Here is a 21,041-nt window from a genome sequence, read left to right as displayed (position 1 = left end):
CAGAAGATCTTACTGGGGTTGCATTACTTGTGGTGGCTGTAATAATTGTAGTGGTTATGATAGTTGTGTTGATTGTGATAGTTGTGGTGGTCATGGTAGCTGTGGTGACTGAGGTAGCAGTTGTGTTTGGGTTTCTTTTTCTATACTATTTATCTTATCAACCACAAGTCATTTACAAGTTTCCAACAGACCAATCACTGGTTCACTGCAATTGTGATGGCAATGGTGACAGGAGAGGGGTGTATCTGTGTTACTCAGGCAGAAGCAATAACACAAAGAATTTTTTCTTGAGCACTTTAGTTTATTGTTTTTCTCACTAATATGTATGTCTCCCAACAAAGTATATTGGCAAAAGATCCATACACACATGCACACACATACATATATATAGAAAAGGTGAAAGCATGACTGTGTGGTAAGAAGTTTGCTTCCCAAACACATGGCCTCAGGTTTAGTCACACTGCGTGACACCTTGCGTAGCCTGTCATATATATAGATAGATAGATAGTTATATATGACAGGCTGCTTTCAGTTTCCATGAACAAAATCAATTCACTGATGGGCTTCTTCCAGTTTCCATCAACCAAATTGACTCATTAGTATTTGGTTGGCCTGAGGCTATAGTAGAAGACACTTGCCCAAAGTGCCATACAGTGGGACTGAACTCAGAACCATGTGGTTGAGAAGTAAGTTTCTTACCACACACTCATGCCTGCACCACAAAAATAACATGGGCTCATCTGAGATGTTATTTATATATATAATTTTTTATAAATAAATGTCTTGAAGTTGCACAAATGTTTCGTTCTCAAAGCATTTTCTCTATAGATGTACACACTAAGCTCTTGAACAGGTTCTAAGCAAACTTCATTTTCAAAATATTAGTTAACTTCATACTGAAGAAACATATGTATGAAAAGTGAAGTACTATATACACAGCTATACCTATGGCCATAGTTATGTTGGCTGTGTTGTGATGGTTATTGTTGCTTGTGATGGTTATTTTGTGATGGTTGCCTTATCATGTTTGTTGTTGATGAAAACAAACAGTAAAAAAGAAGCATTTAAATAATAAGTTTTCAAAAAAATAAATCAGAAATTAAAAGAAAGCAAAAAGAGTATGGAAAGGGAGAAAGGTTATATAGTTAATAACTTCCATCTCAATACAACCTTGTACAGTTGGACACCTACCTAGAATCTTGCTAATTAACAACATTGACAAAAGAGATGTGTGTGTGTGTGTGTGTGTGTGTGTGTGTGTGTGTGTGTGTGTGTGTGTTAACAGATTCAGTTGCACTTCCGTAGCCAGCTGAGTAATTTGTGGTGAATGCAGTAAATGACTTGTTGATTTTTTAATTAGAGAATGGGGAGAAGGTAAGTAGTAGTAGTAGTAGTAGTAGAAGCAGCAACTGGAACAGTACCAGCAACAGTGGGAGTATTATAGTTGTACAGAGATATCAAAACTCAGATTCTTGTATAAAATGAAAAATACATTTCTTTACTGTCTGTACCAGCACCACCATCAATGTGGTGTGCTTAAGCAAAATACCCTTTAGGCTACAAAATATCTTTTCTAAGATTGCAGGGTTGAACAACAACCTTTTTTTATAGCTTGTCCAGAAATACAGCCAGTACAATCTGATCAACCATAAGATTTATTTCCAATAACTTAAATAGAAAAATCTCATAACATCAGCAGAGACATGGCTGTATGACTAAGAAGCATCAAGTTCACTGGTCTCACAGAGCCTCTAAGGGTCAGGGGTACTGTCTCTTCTTCAGACTCAGCAAGTAAAAACTGTCAATATAGTGGAGGTGGCAGTGCTGCCATCATCATCATCCATCATCATCATGGTAGCATTTACTTTCCCATGCTTGAAGGAGTCAAATGGAATTTATTGAAGAAAATTTTCTATAACCAGATGTCCTTATTGTAACCAAATTAAACTTGTTTCTAAAGAAGACAATATTTTCTCCTAGTCCGGACATTTTATGCAAGGAAGATTGCAAACAAAATAACAAACAACACCCTTTGTATGGTGGTTGATATTAAAGCAAGAAGATACACACACATGTACAAATACATATATGACAGATCTCCTTTCCAGTTTCCATCCACCAAACTCATTCATAAGACTTTAGTCAGTCCAGGACTACAGTAGAAGACACTTGCCCATGTAGAGGGACTGAACCACAGACCACGTGGCTGAAAAGCAACCTCCTAAATCACAGAGCTATGCTTTTATGAGGACACCACTTTTAGGCCTGGTGTATAAGCTTGTATAGTTTGTCACCCAGGGGTTACAGAATTAGAAAAACTCAAAGGGCTGCTCTGGGTGGCACACATTCTAGCTACACAACAAACTGACTAATCGATGGACAGATGGATGGATGGATGGATGTGTGTGTGGGTAATGTGAAAAACAGTGCAATGAGCCATGTTCTTTTATGCAGCCAAAAAGTAAAACTTAGCCATTTGGTAAGGAATTGATAAGTACGAGAGATAAATACTAGGGTTGTAAAAAGGGACAGCTCTAGAATGGTTGCTGTCCAATGATGAAAGGAAACAAAAGAATGAAAGAATAATACAATGTATTTCAGACTCAGCATCTCATGAGTGATTGTTGTTTCAAAAACTCCATCTTGCTTCTGTATATATATGTTAACACAATGTAATTTGTCTATTCATCTTTTTTATAAACATGGAAGTCTCACAAAACTAACCACAGTCAAAAGAAAGCGTGATGGTAAAACTCAATTTAGAAAAATAAATTCATATAAAATAATAAAGGCTTTTTTTGAAAATATAATAAACTCTATTGCAAGACATTTGAATAAAAACACTTTGCTGTTTTACAATTTCTATTTGAATAGAAATTTTTTTTAATATGAGAAAATATATAAAAATTTTATGTTAGAATGAAATTAATAACTAAAAAATAGAAACTATTGATATGAGAAGATGATAGAATTGATTTCTTACTAAAGTACAAGGCCTTTGATATATAAGGAGAGCAAGAAAATAAGTTCTGTTACTAGTTTCAGTCACTGGATTCCAGCCATGTTAGAGTATCACCTTCAAGTGTTTTGTTTTTTTAGTTGTTTTTATTCCCCCCAGTACTTAAAGTGGTATTCGTTTCACCATTCTTGTGACTTGCAAAAGGCAAAGTGAATCTTGGTACAAAGGAACACAACTCTGTTGGATATGAATACTATGGGGATTCCTATACTGGTCATCACCTCACACATATATTTTTGTGTATATGTAATCTATGTAATTATGCAGTGTAATTTAAAGTTAAATTGCAGAACATACAATCAGTATTTAGAACTTATTGTGCGTTCTTATACATCAAAAGAGAAAACTGCAAAGAGAACTTGTATTACATGCCAAGTTTCCCTTTATAAAGGTCTGCCACTGAATACAGGAGAGTTTGTATATAAATTGTTTAGCGAGTTCATCTTCCATGATTCACTAATTATATAATATGCGTTATATATATATAAAAAAAACCCTTAAAAATAATTATAAAACCTTCACAACTGATTAGCACATGTAAATAACCTTTAAGAGTCATAATGGACATCAGACAATGCTAGATATGACATGCTCCTCTCAATGGCTTTAATCATAAATGTGTATAAAATTGGCTGTATACCTGAGTCAGTGACTGACTCACAAGGACAGAGTAAGGTAAAACAGAAAGAATAGCTATGGGGTCAACGAGTACACTTCACAACCATGTGGGTCTAGGTTTGATTCTACTGTGGAGTAATTTAGGCATGTGTTTTTTACCATAGCCATGGATTGACCAATGCCTCAGTGAGTGGAATTTGGTGAATGGAAACTATGTGGAAGCCCAATGTGTGCACATGTGTCTGTGCATATGCTGCTACTTACTTCACTGATGTAAACATCAGTGAAAGACCAGTGTTCTTCAATGTAAGTCCTTTGCAATGAGTTATGGGCAATCTCTTGCTGTAAGAAATGCAATGAGCTGGTGATTGGCCCACTGAAAACTCATAATCAGTGACATTATTATTCAAATATTGCAAAAAAAAAAAAAAAAAAAAAAAGGAAAGATGAAAAAGACAGATTTATAAGAGTGAAGAATGAGAATGTGTGATATTCATGCCTTATCACTGAAGGGGTTATTACTGAAGTGAATTAATTGCAATCAAGAATTAAAACCCCCCATTCTAGTGAGCTGTGATCAAACATTATTTACATTCATTTAAAATTGTTTTCTTTTCAAATTGTTGGATGAAATTAGAAAATCAGAAATGAGAAGGGGATTATTATTAGATGTTTGTTTGTTGATTAGAGAGAAAAAAAGTTCTGTGATATAATACAAAAATGAAATCATAATGTCTTGATCGTTAGCTAGATTCATTACATCGATATTTAAATTGTAATATTGGATTTAATTATGTTTGAACATGATGGAAAGATCAAAGTACAACAACAATTACAGAAAAAAACAAGCTTCACAGAAACAACAATAATGATTTTTTTAAAAATATATTTTGCCACAAGGGCAGTTGATGTATGATGGAACATTACAATGACAAATTAAGAAAAATTTTTTTTAAAAAGCCCAAATTGATGTTGAGTGGTTTACAAAAGAGTAATATGAATTTTTAATTTTGGATGTTAAGAGTTTATTTCAACTTACCATTGACTAGAAACAATGAATTATTTTTGTTTCTTCACATCCACACTACCACCACACTGCTTTCATCATCACTACTACCACTATCATCATCATCACCACCACCACCATCATTACTGTCATTAGCACTATTGTTATTATCATCACTTCCACTGTTGCTACCACTGCCACTACCCACTACCACTGTTGCCATCGTCAAGGTTTTGTCATCACCATCATTTCTGTTTTAATGAGCTATTTCTTTCAGCCACTAATTCATTGTAATTGTTACAGAACACAAATCAAATCCTTAAACAGGCTGAAAGCAACTCCAAACAGAAAAATGTTATTGTTATTGTTTAGTCGCAGGTCAATCTGACAGAAGACCTAAGATCAAAGGTTACTTCACCATGTCAATTCTGTCCCTTATTTAACTGTAGTATATCTGGGTTTATATTATCCAATGTATCTTATATTTTTAAGACAGTAGGGTGTAATTTGAAGCAAATTCAGCATCTATTTGGAGCAGATTAAGCAACCACATAGGAGTTCCTTCATTAGCCCATCAATATCATTGTTTCAAAGTTACAAAGTGAAATGACATGCAAATGTTAGGAGAAAAATGTTTCATGGTATTAGGTTTCTGCTATGTGGTAACTTGACCTCCTAGAAATAACAACCACATTACTTTCAAATCTATGACAGTCACACATAACTTAGGATGACTTGGTATCAGTATGTACCATGCTTTAACTAACTGTTCTAGGTGCCCCCCCTGCCCTTGACACAACAGAACGTCCAGGATGAGAGAGTAGCTAAAGGGAGAGACATGGCAGCATAAGTACTAAACAGTAAAGGAAAGGGAAGTGTGCACGAGATAGCCAGATTAGACATAACTATCTCTACCAAGGTGTTCAGACCTGACAAACAAACAAGCGTGTGTGTGTGTGTGTGTATGTGTATGTGTGTGTGTGTGTGTGTGTGTGTGTGTGTGTTTGTGTGTGCACGTGTGTTCACTTGTTTTTCCTCCATTATCATATGTTAGCACGAGTTAGACAAATACTTATTGTCTTGTAGCTGGATTCCCTTCTTGTTGCTAACCCCAACCTGTTCTTCAAGTAAAGAACTTTTCATTCAATTCCCCTTCAAAAGCACAAAGTTAGAAGAGATTTAACAAGGAATGTCAACAAACATCACTGTTTGAAATTCAGTGCATTTTCAAGTGAAGTGCAGGGTAAATGTTCACAAAAATACACACATAATGGGCTTTGTATAGTTTTTGTCTACCAGATTCACTCACAAGGCATTTGTCAGCCCAAGGTCACAGTAGAAAACACTCAAGGTGCTAAACAGTGAGAGATTGAACTTGAAACCAAGTGTTTGAGAAGCAAATTTCCTAGTCATATGGCCATGCCTGTGCATTTATATGATTATCATTATTGCCATCATCATTATGTAATGTCCATGTTCCATGCTTACATGGATTGAAAAGTTTGACAAGGTTCCGATGAGTTGAAGGACTGCATTGTGCTCCCGTGTCTGCTTAAGCACAGTTGCTCTTCCTAAAGCCAACCACTTTACAGTGTGGACTGACTGGCTGCTATTTTCATGCCACCATCACTATTAACATCACCATGTAGCTTGCAAAGTCAACGAACTTAGGAAGGAAAGATGTTACATCCATATGTTAGATGGGGGTTAAAGTAAAAGGGGTCAGGGTAGAGCAGATTCTCATTGCATAAAGTCACTTCCTTCTCTTCTACAATCCCACTCAGTCAAGGAGGCTTTTTGGTCTTGTGAGTTACATGGCAACATCACTAAGGCAGATACTGTGAGAAAAGCAACCACTATACTCCATGCCAAAGTAGTCATGAACGTCTAATGCAGTTCTCTGACTTACCAGACCCTGTTTAAACCATTCACTCCATGCCAAGCTGGGAGATGTTTGTTAAATGATGAGGATTTATCATCATTTTTATGTCAACTTTCTATACTGACATGAACTGGATAGATCATGTTCAGAGTCAGTTCTGACTTAGAGTTACTGCTTTCTAAGATGGGTCAAAGGACCACATTTTGTTGATGCAATTTATTTTTAACATGGTTTCTGTAAATGGATGCCTTTCCTGATACCAACGGATGACTCCATTGTCCATTTAACTATATCATACATGCTCACCAACATTTATATACTTCCCCTATTCCTCTCACCTTCTCCTCTCTTGCTCTTCTTGCTCTCTCTTTCTCTCTCTACCTATCACCCAAATTGTGCTTCTACTTCCAGTCATATGAGCTCACTTCTTTTTTACACCATGCCTGCAATGTGAACAGACATAATCATAATATTCCCATTTCTTCTCCTATTGAAATTTTCCCTATTCTTTGATAAACTGTATAACTGTCAGATCCTCTTTCATTTCTTTCCATTTGGCATTAGTTTTAATTGTACACATTTCTTGATTGTCATAGTTTTGTTTATTTTTCTATGGTTGTTCCATCATGTTTTGCTTGTCTAACTTTATATATTGTTTGTTCGCCTCCTTCTTATCTTATGATCCTTCTTGTTTTGCTTATATATTATTTATCCACTTTACATATATATGGTGTCCTGTGTAATGTCAGCCATCAGTGTTTCAACCATTACCATTCAGTCTTTACTGTATAATGTTGCACATTCAAAGTATGTGGTCAGTGTGTGTGTGTGTGTGTGATAGATAGAGAGAAGGAGCGAGAGAGAGAAAGAAGCAGAGACTGACGGGGGAGAGAGAAGTGGCTAAATACTTGTCACTGTGGCTTTGGAGTTGCTTCTCATCATATAAGTAGATAACAGGAAAATGATTCCCACACCTTGACAAGAACAATCTGTTATTTATTCATCATACTAGAAAAAACTTGGCAGCCAAGGAGTGTTTGTATACGGTCACTGACTTGCTAGAAATAACAGCCAAATCTCTCTCAAATGACATGTCACTGCCTTAAAGAAAGAACAATGGATAATTGAGACTGGGGAACAGACTGACAGACACAAAATGGAATGGTCATAACTGGAATGCCTACAATCATAAGTCTGCTTGATCAAGGCTGAGGTGGAGTTAAACAGTAAAAACAACATACTTGCTTATTTGTTAGCTAAAAGAGTTTCAATGAACATTATATGTAATATACAGTATGTAATATACAGTATGTAATATTATATGTGATATCTAATATAGAATGTTCAATATTATGTGATATTCAATATAGAATATGTATTATATATGATATGCAATCACACTTAGTCACTGGAGTCATCAAGTTCATTAAAACCAAGAAAAGGAGTTATGTGTATTGAATTAAAACACACACACTCAACACAATACACTCCAAAAGCCATACTCAACATGCCACCCTCAGCAAGGCACACTCAACACGACTCTCAACAAGATGTACTCCACAAAACATACTCAGCAAAGTACATTCAGTGAGGCACACTCCACAAGACCCACTCAGCACGACACCAAATATGACACACTCAGTAAGACACACTTAACAAGATGCATTCAAACATGGTTAGTTTAGTGGAAAGAACTTTGGTGAACATCATGGAATTCTCTTAAGAACCATCCATTAGAAAATATCCAATGTTCATTAGCAAAGAAGCAAGAGAAAACATTACACTTAGACTGTTAACAAGTAAACAATCTTTGCATCAATAGCATTTGATGAGAAAAATTGAGAAGGAAGAAGTAAGATGCAATGCATTTTGATTTTTACAGTGAGTACATGTAGTTTTTTTTTTCCCCTATACATACATACATATATACGTACATACATACATACATACACATATTTATATATAAATATATGAATTATATATACAAACAAATACACACACATACCCACCCTGATAGCCAATTCCAAATCGAGGAGCTTACTGTAAATGCTGCTTGATTTTTTGAACATAGTTTTTCTACTACTTATATATATAATATACATACACATATTCACACATGAACACAAATAGTGTCACAAATATTTTAAGGCTACTAGATGTGTACATCACATACATCTAGAAGAGAGACAGACAGACAGACAGACAGATAGAGAGTCTGTGTGTGTGTGTGTTAGAGAAATTACAATATTAGGTCTATATACATTTCATTTATGTACATATATATCTTAATAGATATTTTTTGATAATTACTTTATGAAAATAATAAGAAAAATAAACAACAAAAAATAAATAAAAGACAATGGGCTACTTACAACTGCACTTGTGATTTCTCATCAATTTTTCCTTTTCGTGATAAGAGTGAAGGAAAGTCACTCATAACGGCTTTACAAGGATCTGGTGTCTCTACAGAGCACCAGGGGACACTATCGTATATGTGGTGAGAGGAATAATCTGAAATGAGACAAACAATGTTAGCTATGGATCCAGACTTAATGAATGTGTGATCTGACTTTTTGCAACATTTGTTAAATAGTATACATAGACATTTTAGCTTAGCCATCAGGACCAAGGCCGTGCCGGAGTATCACATTCAATATGTATGTGCATTCTCCTATACAAACACACACACACACACACTCACGCACACACACACACACACACAATCACATGTATATGTGTTTATATTTGTATATGTGACCATAAATGTGTGTGTGATGGCAGTACATACCACATTTTTCCTTGAAAAATACATGGATATAGGCAGATTTGTCTGCATATAATGATATACAATACTCAGAAAATTACTCCATTATATTTACTCTATTTAACAAGTGTTCTGTATTCAGACTTTTTCTTTTTTAGTTGCATGGAGAGACAGACAGAACAATATTGATTTCAAATTTTAGGACAAGACCAGCAATTTCGGCGAGGAAGGGTCGATTTGATTACATCAACCCCATTACTGGTACTTATTTTATCAGCCCGAAAAGGATGAAAGGCAATGTTGATCTCAGTGGAATTTGAACTCAGAATGTGAAGATGGGTGAAATGCCGCTAAGCATTTTGCCCAGCATACTAATGATTCTGTCAGCTCATTCATTACCTTTGCACAGGCAGGACAATATTGTCATGGTTTCATGTATGGGTGAAGTATGCAACAAAACTAGTTGCTATTCTAAAATAGAACACTGCCTTATATGTACAAACACTGAGAACTCTTTACAAAACTGATGGGTTGAATGTGGGAAATGTCATATTTCTATCTAATTTCAATGTTTCACTAATTTCTAAATCCCAGGCCAAAAAAACAAGGTACACTTATGACGCAATGGTGAAATGACTCTATGAAATGTTCCAACTACTAAATTGGCTCTTTCAATGCTTGACCTGTGTATGTTACTTTATCACTGTTGATGAAAAGAAACAGCTATTCATAGAGAGGTTTCAGAAATCTGACACCCCACCTCTGGTTTGAATATCAAAACAATGAACATTAAAGTAAAAATATGTTCAAAACACTTCAGTGGCCATCATATGGATACCCTTGTAAAATCAAAAAACAGTGCAGTACCCATGACTTTCAGAATCACTTTTTCATGCTTGGAAGTAACAAAGCATGGAATAAGCTATCTAAAATTTGTCAACACTACTCTTGACATATCTAAGTACTCTTTCCCTTTTATGACTCTTTTACTGTTTACTTTTGAATCATCTTGTGTACTACACACATATTTTTGACTATCATTGCTGTATTTCCTTACTTGACTTATTGCTATACTCTATCCCACTTTTGTTGCAATGGGTTATTGTGAGCCTGAGCACTGTATACAATAAGCTCATCATGATACGTTTGCTTGTATGAAAGTGCTGTGATGTCCATATCTGGCAATATATATAAAAAAGCACTAATGAAAAATTTCTAAGTAATTTTGATACAACAAATACAGTTGAAAAATTTTCATAAATATGAGATGGTATCAAAAGGTTCCCGGACTAGTTATGTTTAATAAAAAATAACTTATTTACCCAAGTTTTAACATCATTTTCTTTGAAATAGTCACTTTGCACAAGAATACACTGGTTCCAGCATTCCTGCCACTTTTGGAATCCAGCCTGAAAGTTATTTTCTGTAAGTGAGTGAATTACTTTCTGCAATTCACTCTTGATCTCAACAATGGTGTTCAAACGGTGACCTTTGGCCTTCATTTTAATTTTGGGGAAGAGATGAAAGTCTACAGGTGCTAAATCTGTCAAATAGGGCTAGTGCAGAAGTGATACCATGTTGTTTTTGGTGAGAAGCTCACAAGTGAGGAGAGCTCGGTGACAGAGTGCATTGTCGTCATGAAGAACTGAATTCTTCATGCTCCACAGATCTGGTTGCTTTTGCTGAATGTCTTCCCTCAGATACTTCAAAATGTCGCAGTAGAACCCTCGATTGATGGTCTGGCCCTGGGGGTATGAATTCTTGATGCACAATACCACATTTTCAAGGGGTGACACTCGTGGCAGGTCTTCCAGATCACTCACCATCTTCCAGGGACATTTTTCCACTTCTGAAGCACCTACACCACTCGAAACAATGCATACAATGCATTGTCTCATTGCCGTAAGCTTGCCAAAGCATGATCAGTGTCTCTGTAGCAGACTTCTCAAGTTTAATGTAAAATTTCACGTCCATAACAAAATCACTGACTACAACATATGTGTGATCACAAAAACACAAATTTTCCAACTTGCAAAGTAAACACAGTGATTTTATTCAGCAAACTGCCTCATGAAAGTCACTGCTAGCTTTCACTTTGCACACAACCGTATGCTGCCATCTGTTGGCATGCTACAGAACTAGTCCAGGAACATTTTGATACCACCACATATACTCAAAGTATTTCAAAGAGAAAACTTAGTAATCACTTATTTTTAATGAAAATGATTGAATCAAGGTGAGAGAGGGAGAAAAAGAGGGTGTAGAGGGGGAGAGGAAAAGAGAAAGAGAGAGAAAGAGAGAGAAAGAGTGTGTTGCACTGAAAGGAAGTGAAAGTAACTGAATGTACAAGGAAAAGATGAAAAGTATTAAATAATATAACAAGATATAATGTGAGACAGAAGAAACAAAGTCCAAAGGGAGAAAGCTGTTGAATAAGAAAGGATGAGGATAAGAGTGAGAGTGGAAAAAAAAAGAAAGACTAATAGGACTAGAGGTGGTAAAAGAGAGAGAGAGAGAGAAAGAGAGAGAGAGAGAGAGAGAAAGAGAGAGAGAGAGAGAGAAAGAGAGAGAGAGAGAGAGAGAAAGAGAGAGAGAGAGAGAGAGAGAGAGAGAGAGAGAGAAAGAGACAGAGAGAGAGAGAAAGAGAGAGAGAGAGTGAGTGAGATTGACAGTGTTATAAGGAAACAGTAGAAAAAAAGGTATTCAAAAGTAAGACATTAAAAAAATGTACAGTGCAGTGAATAAAAATTAGTTTCCTGATAAGTGTGTAGGTGAAATGTTCAATAATAAAATAAACCTGAATCTATTTTGTTAATGATTGCAGCATGGAAAACATAAGTTAGTCATTCAGAAACACTCAAAGACTGTCAACTTCACTTAAACATTTACGAGGAGCATTCTAAATGTATCCGACTTAATTTTTTCCCTGTCAAAATTAATGCCGCATGGGCAAAAACCTTTGAGTGGGACCTAACAGCACCCTTCCTGTGATGCATGAAAATATTCACACTGGTAGATCACATCAGTTCCCAACTGTTATACCTAGAGTACAAATGTGATGTGTGCTCTGGCATCTCGTCAGTTATTAAGACAAACAAAAATGCTATGCAAATGACTGTCAAACAAAGGGAAATTACTATGTAAATGAGCATTAGTAAGAGCTATTAGAATGACCGTTAAATAAAGGGAAAAACCCAAAGGGGAGAAAGTAAAAAACGCTCATAGAATTCGCGTATGTGTGCATGTAGATACATACACATGTGCGCATGCACCCGCACATACATGTGCCTATATGCATATGCTCACTCACACATGTTCTATCTGTGATGTTGGGGAGACCAAAAACATAACAAATATTTAGTCATATGTGGACATGATCCAAAAAGTTCAGTTCTTGAATTTAGACATGTAGTGGGGCCTGAGCTGCTTTTCCAGATGAGCCATCTTTCAATATCACAAAGACTGCACTTTCCACTGCCATTGGTGTAAGGCTTACACTTGGCTAAGATCTTCCAATGGATGTTGTACTGACACCCTTTCATATATGGTTCTGAAAAGAATAAGGTGTCAATTACAACATCCATTGAAAGATCTTAGCCAAGTGTAAGCCTTACACCAACGGCAGTGGAAAGTGCGGTCTTTGTGATATGGAAAGATGACTCATCTGGAAAAGCAACATGTCTAAATTCAAGAACTGAACTTTTTGGATCATGTCCACATATGACTAAATATTTGTTACATTTTTGCCCCCCTCCCAAGATCACAAATAGAACCTACATTTTATATATTTCATATATATTTGCTTACATACATGTGCATTTACATATACACACACACATACATACATCTACATAATAGCCCACTAACTATTCTACTTGTATATAAATATAAACTGTGGGTATGGGAGTATGATTACCTACTATGTATATTTCCTATTTAGTACAGGGGATGTTTAATTTATGAGGATGTACTCTTGTATTTGTCTGAGGACTAGGTCCTTTGGGTGCTTGGCTAAAATGCAGCTGTCAAGTTGACCCAGATTGTCTCCAAGTTGGTCCTTGGCATGTTGATAGAGTATGGAGGATTATTTTTTGTCATCATACTGTCTCAAATGTAAATATGTAAATATATGCATGTGCACACATATATATATATATATATATATATATATATATATATATATACACGTAAATATCATCATCATTATCGTCGTTTAACTTCCATTTTCCATGCTGGCATGGGTTGGATGGTTTGACTGAGGGCTGGCAAGCCAGAAGGCTGCTCCAGGCTCCAATCTGATCTGGCAAAGTTTCTAATGCCAACCACTCTGAGAGTGTAGGGGGTGCTTTTTATGTGCCACCGGCACAAGGGCCAGTCTGGCAGTACTGGCATCGACCACGCTTGAAAGGTGCTTTCTATGTGCCACTGGCACAGTAGCCAGTCAGGTGGCACTGGCAACGAACACACTCAAATGGTGCATTTTACATGCCAGTGGCACGGGACCAGTCAGCCAGCACTGGTAATGGTCACACTCGAATGGTGCATTTTACATGCCACTGGCACAGGACCAGTTGGGTGGCACTGGGACCAACCATGCTTGAATGGTGCATTTTACTTGCCACCAGCACAGGTACCAATCAGGCGGTACTGTCATCGGCCACGATAATGACTTCACTTGACTCAATGGGTCTTCACAAGTGCAGTTTATTACCCAATCATTGAAGGGTACTCTTAAATGGGCTGGTTATGCTGCACTGGCATAGACCACGGTCACGGTCTCACTTGGCTTGCCGGGTCTTCTCAAGCACAGCATATCTCCAAAGGTGTCGGTCACTTGTCATCGCCTCCATGAGGCCCAACGTTTAAACGTCGTGCTTTACCACCTCATCTCATATCTTCCTGGGTCTACCTCTTCCACAGGTTCCCTCTACTGCTAGGGTGTGACTCTTTTTTACACAGCTGTCCTCATCCATATGCAACACATGACCATATCAGCGTAGTTGTCTCTCTTGCACACCACAACTAATGCTTCTTGCACACCATATTTGATGCTTCTTATGCCCAACTTTTCTGTCAAGGTGCTTACACTCTGTCATGTATGCACACTGACATTACACATCCAGCAGATCATACTAGTTTCATTTCTTTCACGCCTATGCATATCCTCAGCATTCATGGCCCATGTTTCACTGCCATGTAGCATAGCAGTTCGCACACATACATCATACAGTCTACCTTTCGCCTTGTAATTGAAGCTGTAATTCATGAGGTGCTGCATCAACATCAGCAGAGAAAGGAGAAGCTAATAAGTCAAGTTTAAGCTCAATCTGTTTGAAATCCTTAAATTTTTCAAATTCTTCAGTCAAACTTCTCAACTGATCTTTACTTTTTGAACACACATTTGCAGGTACTTTCTTCTTTCCCAACAATGAGAAATGGGTGAACTTGTCATCACTTGCTTGCCTTGAAAACAAGGATAATTTTGCTTGAAAAGATTAAACATGCTTATATATTTCATGAACCAAAAGTTCCTTTCTTTGCAATTTCACTCACATTTAGCTCATTCAACTTTTCAAAAACATCAGCTACAAACCTAAGTTCATATTTCTACTCTTCACAGTCCATTTTTGTAAGAAAATTACAAGCAATCCTTTTCATATCGAGAACAAGCAGAATTTCTTTGTGCGAGGGTTATTACCTTACTTGGAAACAGATGAAGGTTGGCAAAAAGAAGAACATACATCAGTAGAAAATCTGCCTCAACATGACCATTGCAAGGATGGAAATTCAGACATTAAAATGATGAAGATAATGAAGAAGAGGAGGATGGTAAAAAGTGATGATGGTTTTCTATCAAGCTTTAATGACTCTGCCAAAGTGATGCTCAAACTGACTAGTTTTGTCATATTTACAAATCATCAAGATTCAATTACTTCCCAGAAACATAGCAAAAGATAGTTATCAAAATGTGAGCAAGAATACGACTAACATAACAAGAGTCATTACAATGTTGAATGTCTTATTAATTGTTAGAGTGCCAATGAAGCATCAATTACAAATAGAAAGGTGTATGTGCAAATCTTCTTCAACAATTCTATAGTTGCAAAGACCAACCATTCTACATTAATTAATTGCCCATTAAAAGTATTATATAACTAAAAACATAATTGTATATTTAATACTAGAAATCAGCTGTCCTGAAAAACGACTACTTATATCTGCAGTTCAGTTTGTGTTACCACATTGAATACAGCTAGCATTGGAAAGCTAATTAGAAAAAAACATTCAAATAACAATATGATTAAAATGATATCAAATACTGATGAATATTGTCATTTCTTGCATACTTATTTCAAAGTAGCTCATTACATTAAATATGATAACTCTAGTTTGATCATTGTTCTCCCTGCACAATTTTTCTCAGTAATTCAATCATTAAAATATGTCTTAAGTTGTTGTTGTTCTAGTTGAAGTCAAGTCAGCCCTGAAGTAGTAGATCCATGATTAAAATCAAAAACTTTCAAGTATTGTGTAGCCAATGCAACAATGCCATTTTCCCCTTCTTTCCTGGTTCTCAGATGAAGGACACAACCTGAAACATTAGACTCCTCCTGGCAAATGAATGTATACTGAAGACTTCTGTTGACCAACTGCTGCTATTGCAGATCACCACCAGTGTCCTTGGATTCATGGTTTTTATAATAGTCCCCATTTTCAAGCATGCTTTTTCTAAGCAGGTATGAGTTGGATGAAACTTCTTGAGGTAGTATTCTTTGGCTGGACACCCTTATTTATAATACAGGATTAACTTTAAAGACTGTGAATAAATATGCATTACATTTGACAAAGTAATCTGAATGCTAAAGGGTTAAACAACTGGATTCTTCTTGTACAGCACTAAGTGAAAGGAAAAACAAAGAAAGCAAGAACTAATCTCAGGATACTAAACTCACAAAGTAGGTTACAAAAGAATGCAACAAGTGGCAAGAGACTGTGTTGAAGAGGACACACCAACCCATGCAAGAATGGAAAAGTGAACATGAAACATGATGATGATGATGATTTAGCTGGCTAAATAAAATTAGACAAATTTACAAATGTATTGTCATAGTATATCAATGATACATTATCAATAAATCTAAACACTTCTGGATGATCATATTTCTTATGGAATATATTAGGACATGTATGTTTCAATAAATTGAAAATAATCAGTATTTAGTAAAACAGCTTATTCATTATGAAGTTGGTGTCTGGAAAATAATTAAACAAAAAGCAAAACATCTTTATATGAAATTATAATGGAAGGTTTTCAGTTAAATATAAATATTTTAAAATAGGAGTGTTTAAAATAGAAATGGAGGTGGCTTCAGGTAGCTTCATCTCCAAAGGAATAAACAATATCTGAAAACTGGCTTTTGAGATAACTGGCTGCTGTGAGTAATTATTTTATTATAATGTACATACAGGACAAAATAGCAATGTGAACTTTGGTCCACAGAATGCTAGAGCTATTTAAAATTCTGCTGATTGCTCTAGATGCCTTGTAAAGTTTTAAAAGTTGACATTCAACTGTGGAGTCCTGGAGAAGTAACTGTGTAAGTTAAAAACCAGGGATATGTACAATGAAATAAAATAATATGAAATGAAATGTAATATGAAGAGATGAGATGAAATCAAAATATTCTTGAGTTACAAATAAGAGTATAGTTATAAATTTGTTTAGTAATCAAGGGAGTATGTTTGCATAAGTGTGTGTATGTAAGTGTGTGTGTGTGTACAGACATACATACATACATGCCTACCTACCTACCTACCTACCTACCTACCTACCTACCTACTTATCTATCTATCCATCTATCTCTATCTCTCTCTCCCTATATATATATATATATATATATATATATATATATATATATAGAGAGAGAGAGAGAGAGAGAGAGAGAGAGAGGGAGAGGGAGAGAGAGAGAAAAAGAAAGAGAGAAACTATGATACAAATATACAAATTATATCATCATCATTTAATGTCCACTTTTCATGCTGGCATGGGTTGGATGGTTTGACAGGAGCTGGCAAGCCAGAACACTGCACCATGCTTCACTGTCTGTTTTGGCATGGCTTTTACGGCTGGATGCTCTTTCTAATACTGACTAATCAAGTGGTATATACTTAGTTATGGCATATAACCAGTTAGAAAGTTACCACAGGTTTCATGCCTACTGTTGCACTTGGCAATATAGGCAACTCATCAAACCTATTCACCAGAAGCACATAGTTTGTTTACTAATGGAGGTATAAAATATAGTGTTTTAGTCAGCCTAGTGGTGCAAAAAAAAAAACCCGGAATGAAAAAGTTATCTTCCCTTGAATGGTTACCAAAGGTTCTGAAATGGGGGTTTAAATTTCTTCTTTCTCTCGTCCACAAATGGGGGAAACTGTTTCCAAAACAAAGTTTATCATAAGGCTGTTGGCTAAAAATTTCACTTTCTGAAATCACGAAGGCACCTGGATTGCTGGATTGTGCGTATTGTTTAGAATCATTGGCCAAATAAAGTTTGCACTGTCTGCTTCCATTGAGGTATGGCCCAAGTTCTAGCAGCATTTCAGTTTTGAATTTGTACTCACAAAATGTACTATTTTACTATGTTCACACAGTAAAGACAAAAATAACATCACTTTAAACTTCTGTCCATTATTCCCATTTCTTAACTCTCATAATTTATTCCTAAAAATCCAGCAAAAACATCTTTGGTGATCTAAGTTCACCTAGTGTTGATCAATGATTGATACAGCCAAGTACAAAAGACATGAAAAGGCAAGAGGAACCAGAATCGTATAACCAGTAAATGTCTATGGATCACCAAGGTAGTATACAAAAGCATTCCTGGAATTTATGATTTATGATATTATGGGAAAATGAACACCTTTATTATTTTTACAAAACCAATCATAACGAGAAAAAGATTCAGTTGTCACTTTGGATATGTGAAAAGCCAAATGAATGACAAAGTGTTTCATCAAAAACCAAATGAATGACGAGTTATTATGGTCAGAGGGTTTCATCAAAAGCTGAAGCAGCTTTTTCATGATTTGTTTAAAGAGGATTATCTTGGAAGATCATTGCTTATACATGCTGGAAAGACAACCAAGAAACTGATGCATGGTCGTATTCTTTTTATTTTAGCAGAAGATCAATTCAAAGAATCAATTCATATCAATTTGTTTGCACTGAAATTCAAGATAAGAAAAGAAAAAAAAGAATATGATCTATGAGCCCTATGGAGATATCAATAGTGGAAGGAAAAAGAACTATAGATGTAATTGTAAAACCAACTTATCAGGAAACCTGCAAAAGAATAGGACTGCTGGAAAGTGATGGTGAAATTAATAATGTGATAGAAGAATGAAAAGGCCTTTCCTTTGCAACAATCCCTGTATCTGTGTGTGTGTGTGTGTTATATTGCTTAGGCATAGTGATTCTAACCTGGTGTTTTAGAACTCAATATGCATGTCTGATAAAGGAACAAACTGCAAATGTAAAATAAGATTTCTGAAACAATTTTCAAATCAAACTGTTACAACTGAAAACTCTTACCAACTTACAGATAGAAATCTGAAGAACAAGGTGGTAGATCCTGCATTCTGCAAATCTGAGTTGAAAGTAAACAATCATTATTGAAGTATCTATCTATTAATAAACCAAGGCCAAATGACATTGCCACATAGTTGAAGGGAGGTGAAAAGAGAGAAACAGAAAAGTGTTACTGGTGAGGGCTAAGAGAAAGGGATTGCTGTTGTCATGTAGTTAAATAGTTAGTGGAAGGAAAAAGAACTATAGATGTAATTGTAAAACCAACTTATCAGGAAACCTGCAAAAGAATAGGACTGCTGGAAAGTGATGGTGAAATTAATAATGTGATAGAAGAATGAAAAGGCCTTTCCTTTGCAACAATCCCTGTATCTGTGTGTGTGTGTGTGTTATATTGCTTAGGCATAGTGATTCTAACCTGGTGTTTTAGAACTCAATATACATGTTTGAAGCTCTAATGAAGCTATAAATTGATACACATGCATTCAACTATAAGTGCATTGCATCTTATAGCAGAAACAGCTGTAAGCTAATGAAGTTCAAGACATGATTTCTTATTCTTTGTCATTTTAATTTTATTATATATAGATCTCAAACCATCTGATCCTGTAATATTCTGGAAGTGTCACTTCCATACTTTAAATGAGACAAGATGTGTAGGGATGAAGTGGAAGTGCAGACTAACAAGATTCTTAACAAAATGCTTTTGGAAATGGCAGAACAGATGCAAGTCTAATGACTTTGATATTAAAAAATAAAAATTTGTTTGTTATTGTAAATGTACTTACATACACATACAGACATATCTGCACATATAAGATAAATACACAAAAGCATGAATACAATCATACACACCAGCATTATTGTGAAGAAATATTCGCCCACACATTTTAATATAAGAAAGCATACGCACAATACATTTATTTATCTAGTGTATTGATTTAAACAATAAGTTCAGTGCAAATATCACATCTATATATCCTCATGATGCAATTCTAAGACATGTAACTGAATCAGCCTGCACACAAGTATATGAAACCATTTCCAACTCTAAGTCCAAAAGTAGTAAATTATAATGAGTAAAGCTTTCGACAACAAAAACAAAAAGAAAAACAGAAATCAAGTGAATAAATAAACAGGAAGAGGTGATTCTTTGTAATGCGGTAATCATCATCATCGTTTAATGTCCGTCTTCCATGCTTGCATGCATGGGTAGGATGGTTGACAGGAACCAGCTAGATAGAAGACTATCCCAAGCTACTTTGTCTGTTTTGGCAGGGTCTTCACAGCTGGATACCCTTCCTAATACCAACCAGCCATAATCTCAACTGATAATTACCAGAACTGCAATTCTCAGAAGACAACACTGAGGGCCATATTCACCAAAGCAGAGCAAAAGTAAATATATTTTCACTGCAAATAATAATTAACTCATTGGAAATATATAAATTTCCCCTTGTAAAATATTCAGACCATATAGTAAATATTGACCATGTATATGTGTGCATTTGTAACACTGTGTGTGCCTGTGTATATGTAAGAATTTACATTATATGTGAATATTGAAAAATGTGCTTCTGAATACATTATTTCTGTGTATTTCATAATTTCTAAACTATAGAGTACATTGTCATTTGAGTATACTTGCTGCTTAATTTATAGAATATGTTTACTTACAGTTGAGAAATTAAATGCAATGTGCAACAAAGAAGATTAGCTGGAAGCACATGGTCATGTAATTTGTATGAATGAGGATGGTTGCATAACAAAGGGATGATCATTTAGAGTGGATAGAACTTGTGGAAGAGAGAGACTCAGTAGGACTTGAGACAAAATAGCGAAGGCTGATCTCAATATGTTGAGCCTCATGGAGGGAATGACAAAGGACCAGGATGATTGACAATTTACTGGGCTTGAGAAAATCCATTGATAACAAGAAATATGAGGTCCTAAAAGCATTTTGTCTATGCTTGTACATGCTAGGCGTTGTTGCTATTTCCATGCTGTCCTGTCAAGTATTATCCACATTTCATTTTTCTAGCCACTCACCTTTCCCCACATGCTAGGTGCTGTCCCTACACTCATACTGCCTTGTCAGTTATTCCCTACATCTCATTTTCCTGCCTCGCCCACCCAAAAACCATCTCTCCTACACACATATAA

At 35.7% G+C, this 21,041-nt stretch overlaps 1 protein-coding gene across 16 annotated transcripts in view; it reads right to left on the bottom strand.

Annotated features, from left to right (window-relative positions):
* The window catches only part of LOC106869828 (uncharacterized), a 484,455-nt gene that overhangs the window by 239,959 nt on the left and 223,455 nt on the right, over nt 1-21,041 (bottom strand). For 15 of the 16 annotated variants that reach the window (XM_052976406.2, XM_052976408.2, XM_052976409.2 and 12 more), the window contains exon 4: nt 8,898-9,036. In XM_052976406.2, coding sequence (XP_052832366.1) covers nt 8,898-8,962 — 65 coding nt within the window. In that variant the 5' untranslated portion in view covers nt 8,963-9,036. Of the gene's footprint in view, nt 1-8,897; nt 9,061-21,041 lie in introns of all 16 variants that reach the window. The other variant, XM_089341650.1, reaches the window with a different exon arrangement.

The sequence above is a fragment of the Octopus bimaculoides genome, chromosome 25 (assembly GCF_046866305.1).
Source record: "Octopus bimaculoides isolate indiv1 chromosome 25, ASM4686630v1, whole genome shotgun sequence".
In the NCBI taxonomy this organism is placed as follows: Eukaryota; Metazoa; Mollusca; class Cephalopoda; order Octopoda; family Octopodidae; genus Octopus; species Octopus bimaculoides.
The sequence above is the reverse complement of the archived record's forward strand: the minus strand, read 5'-3'. Positions and strand labels throughout refer to the sequence as shown.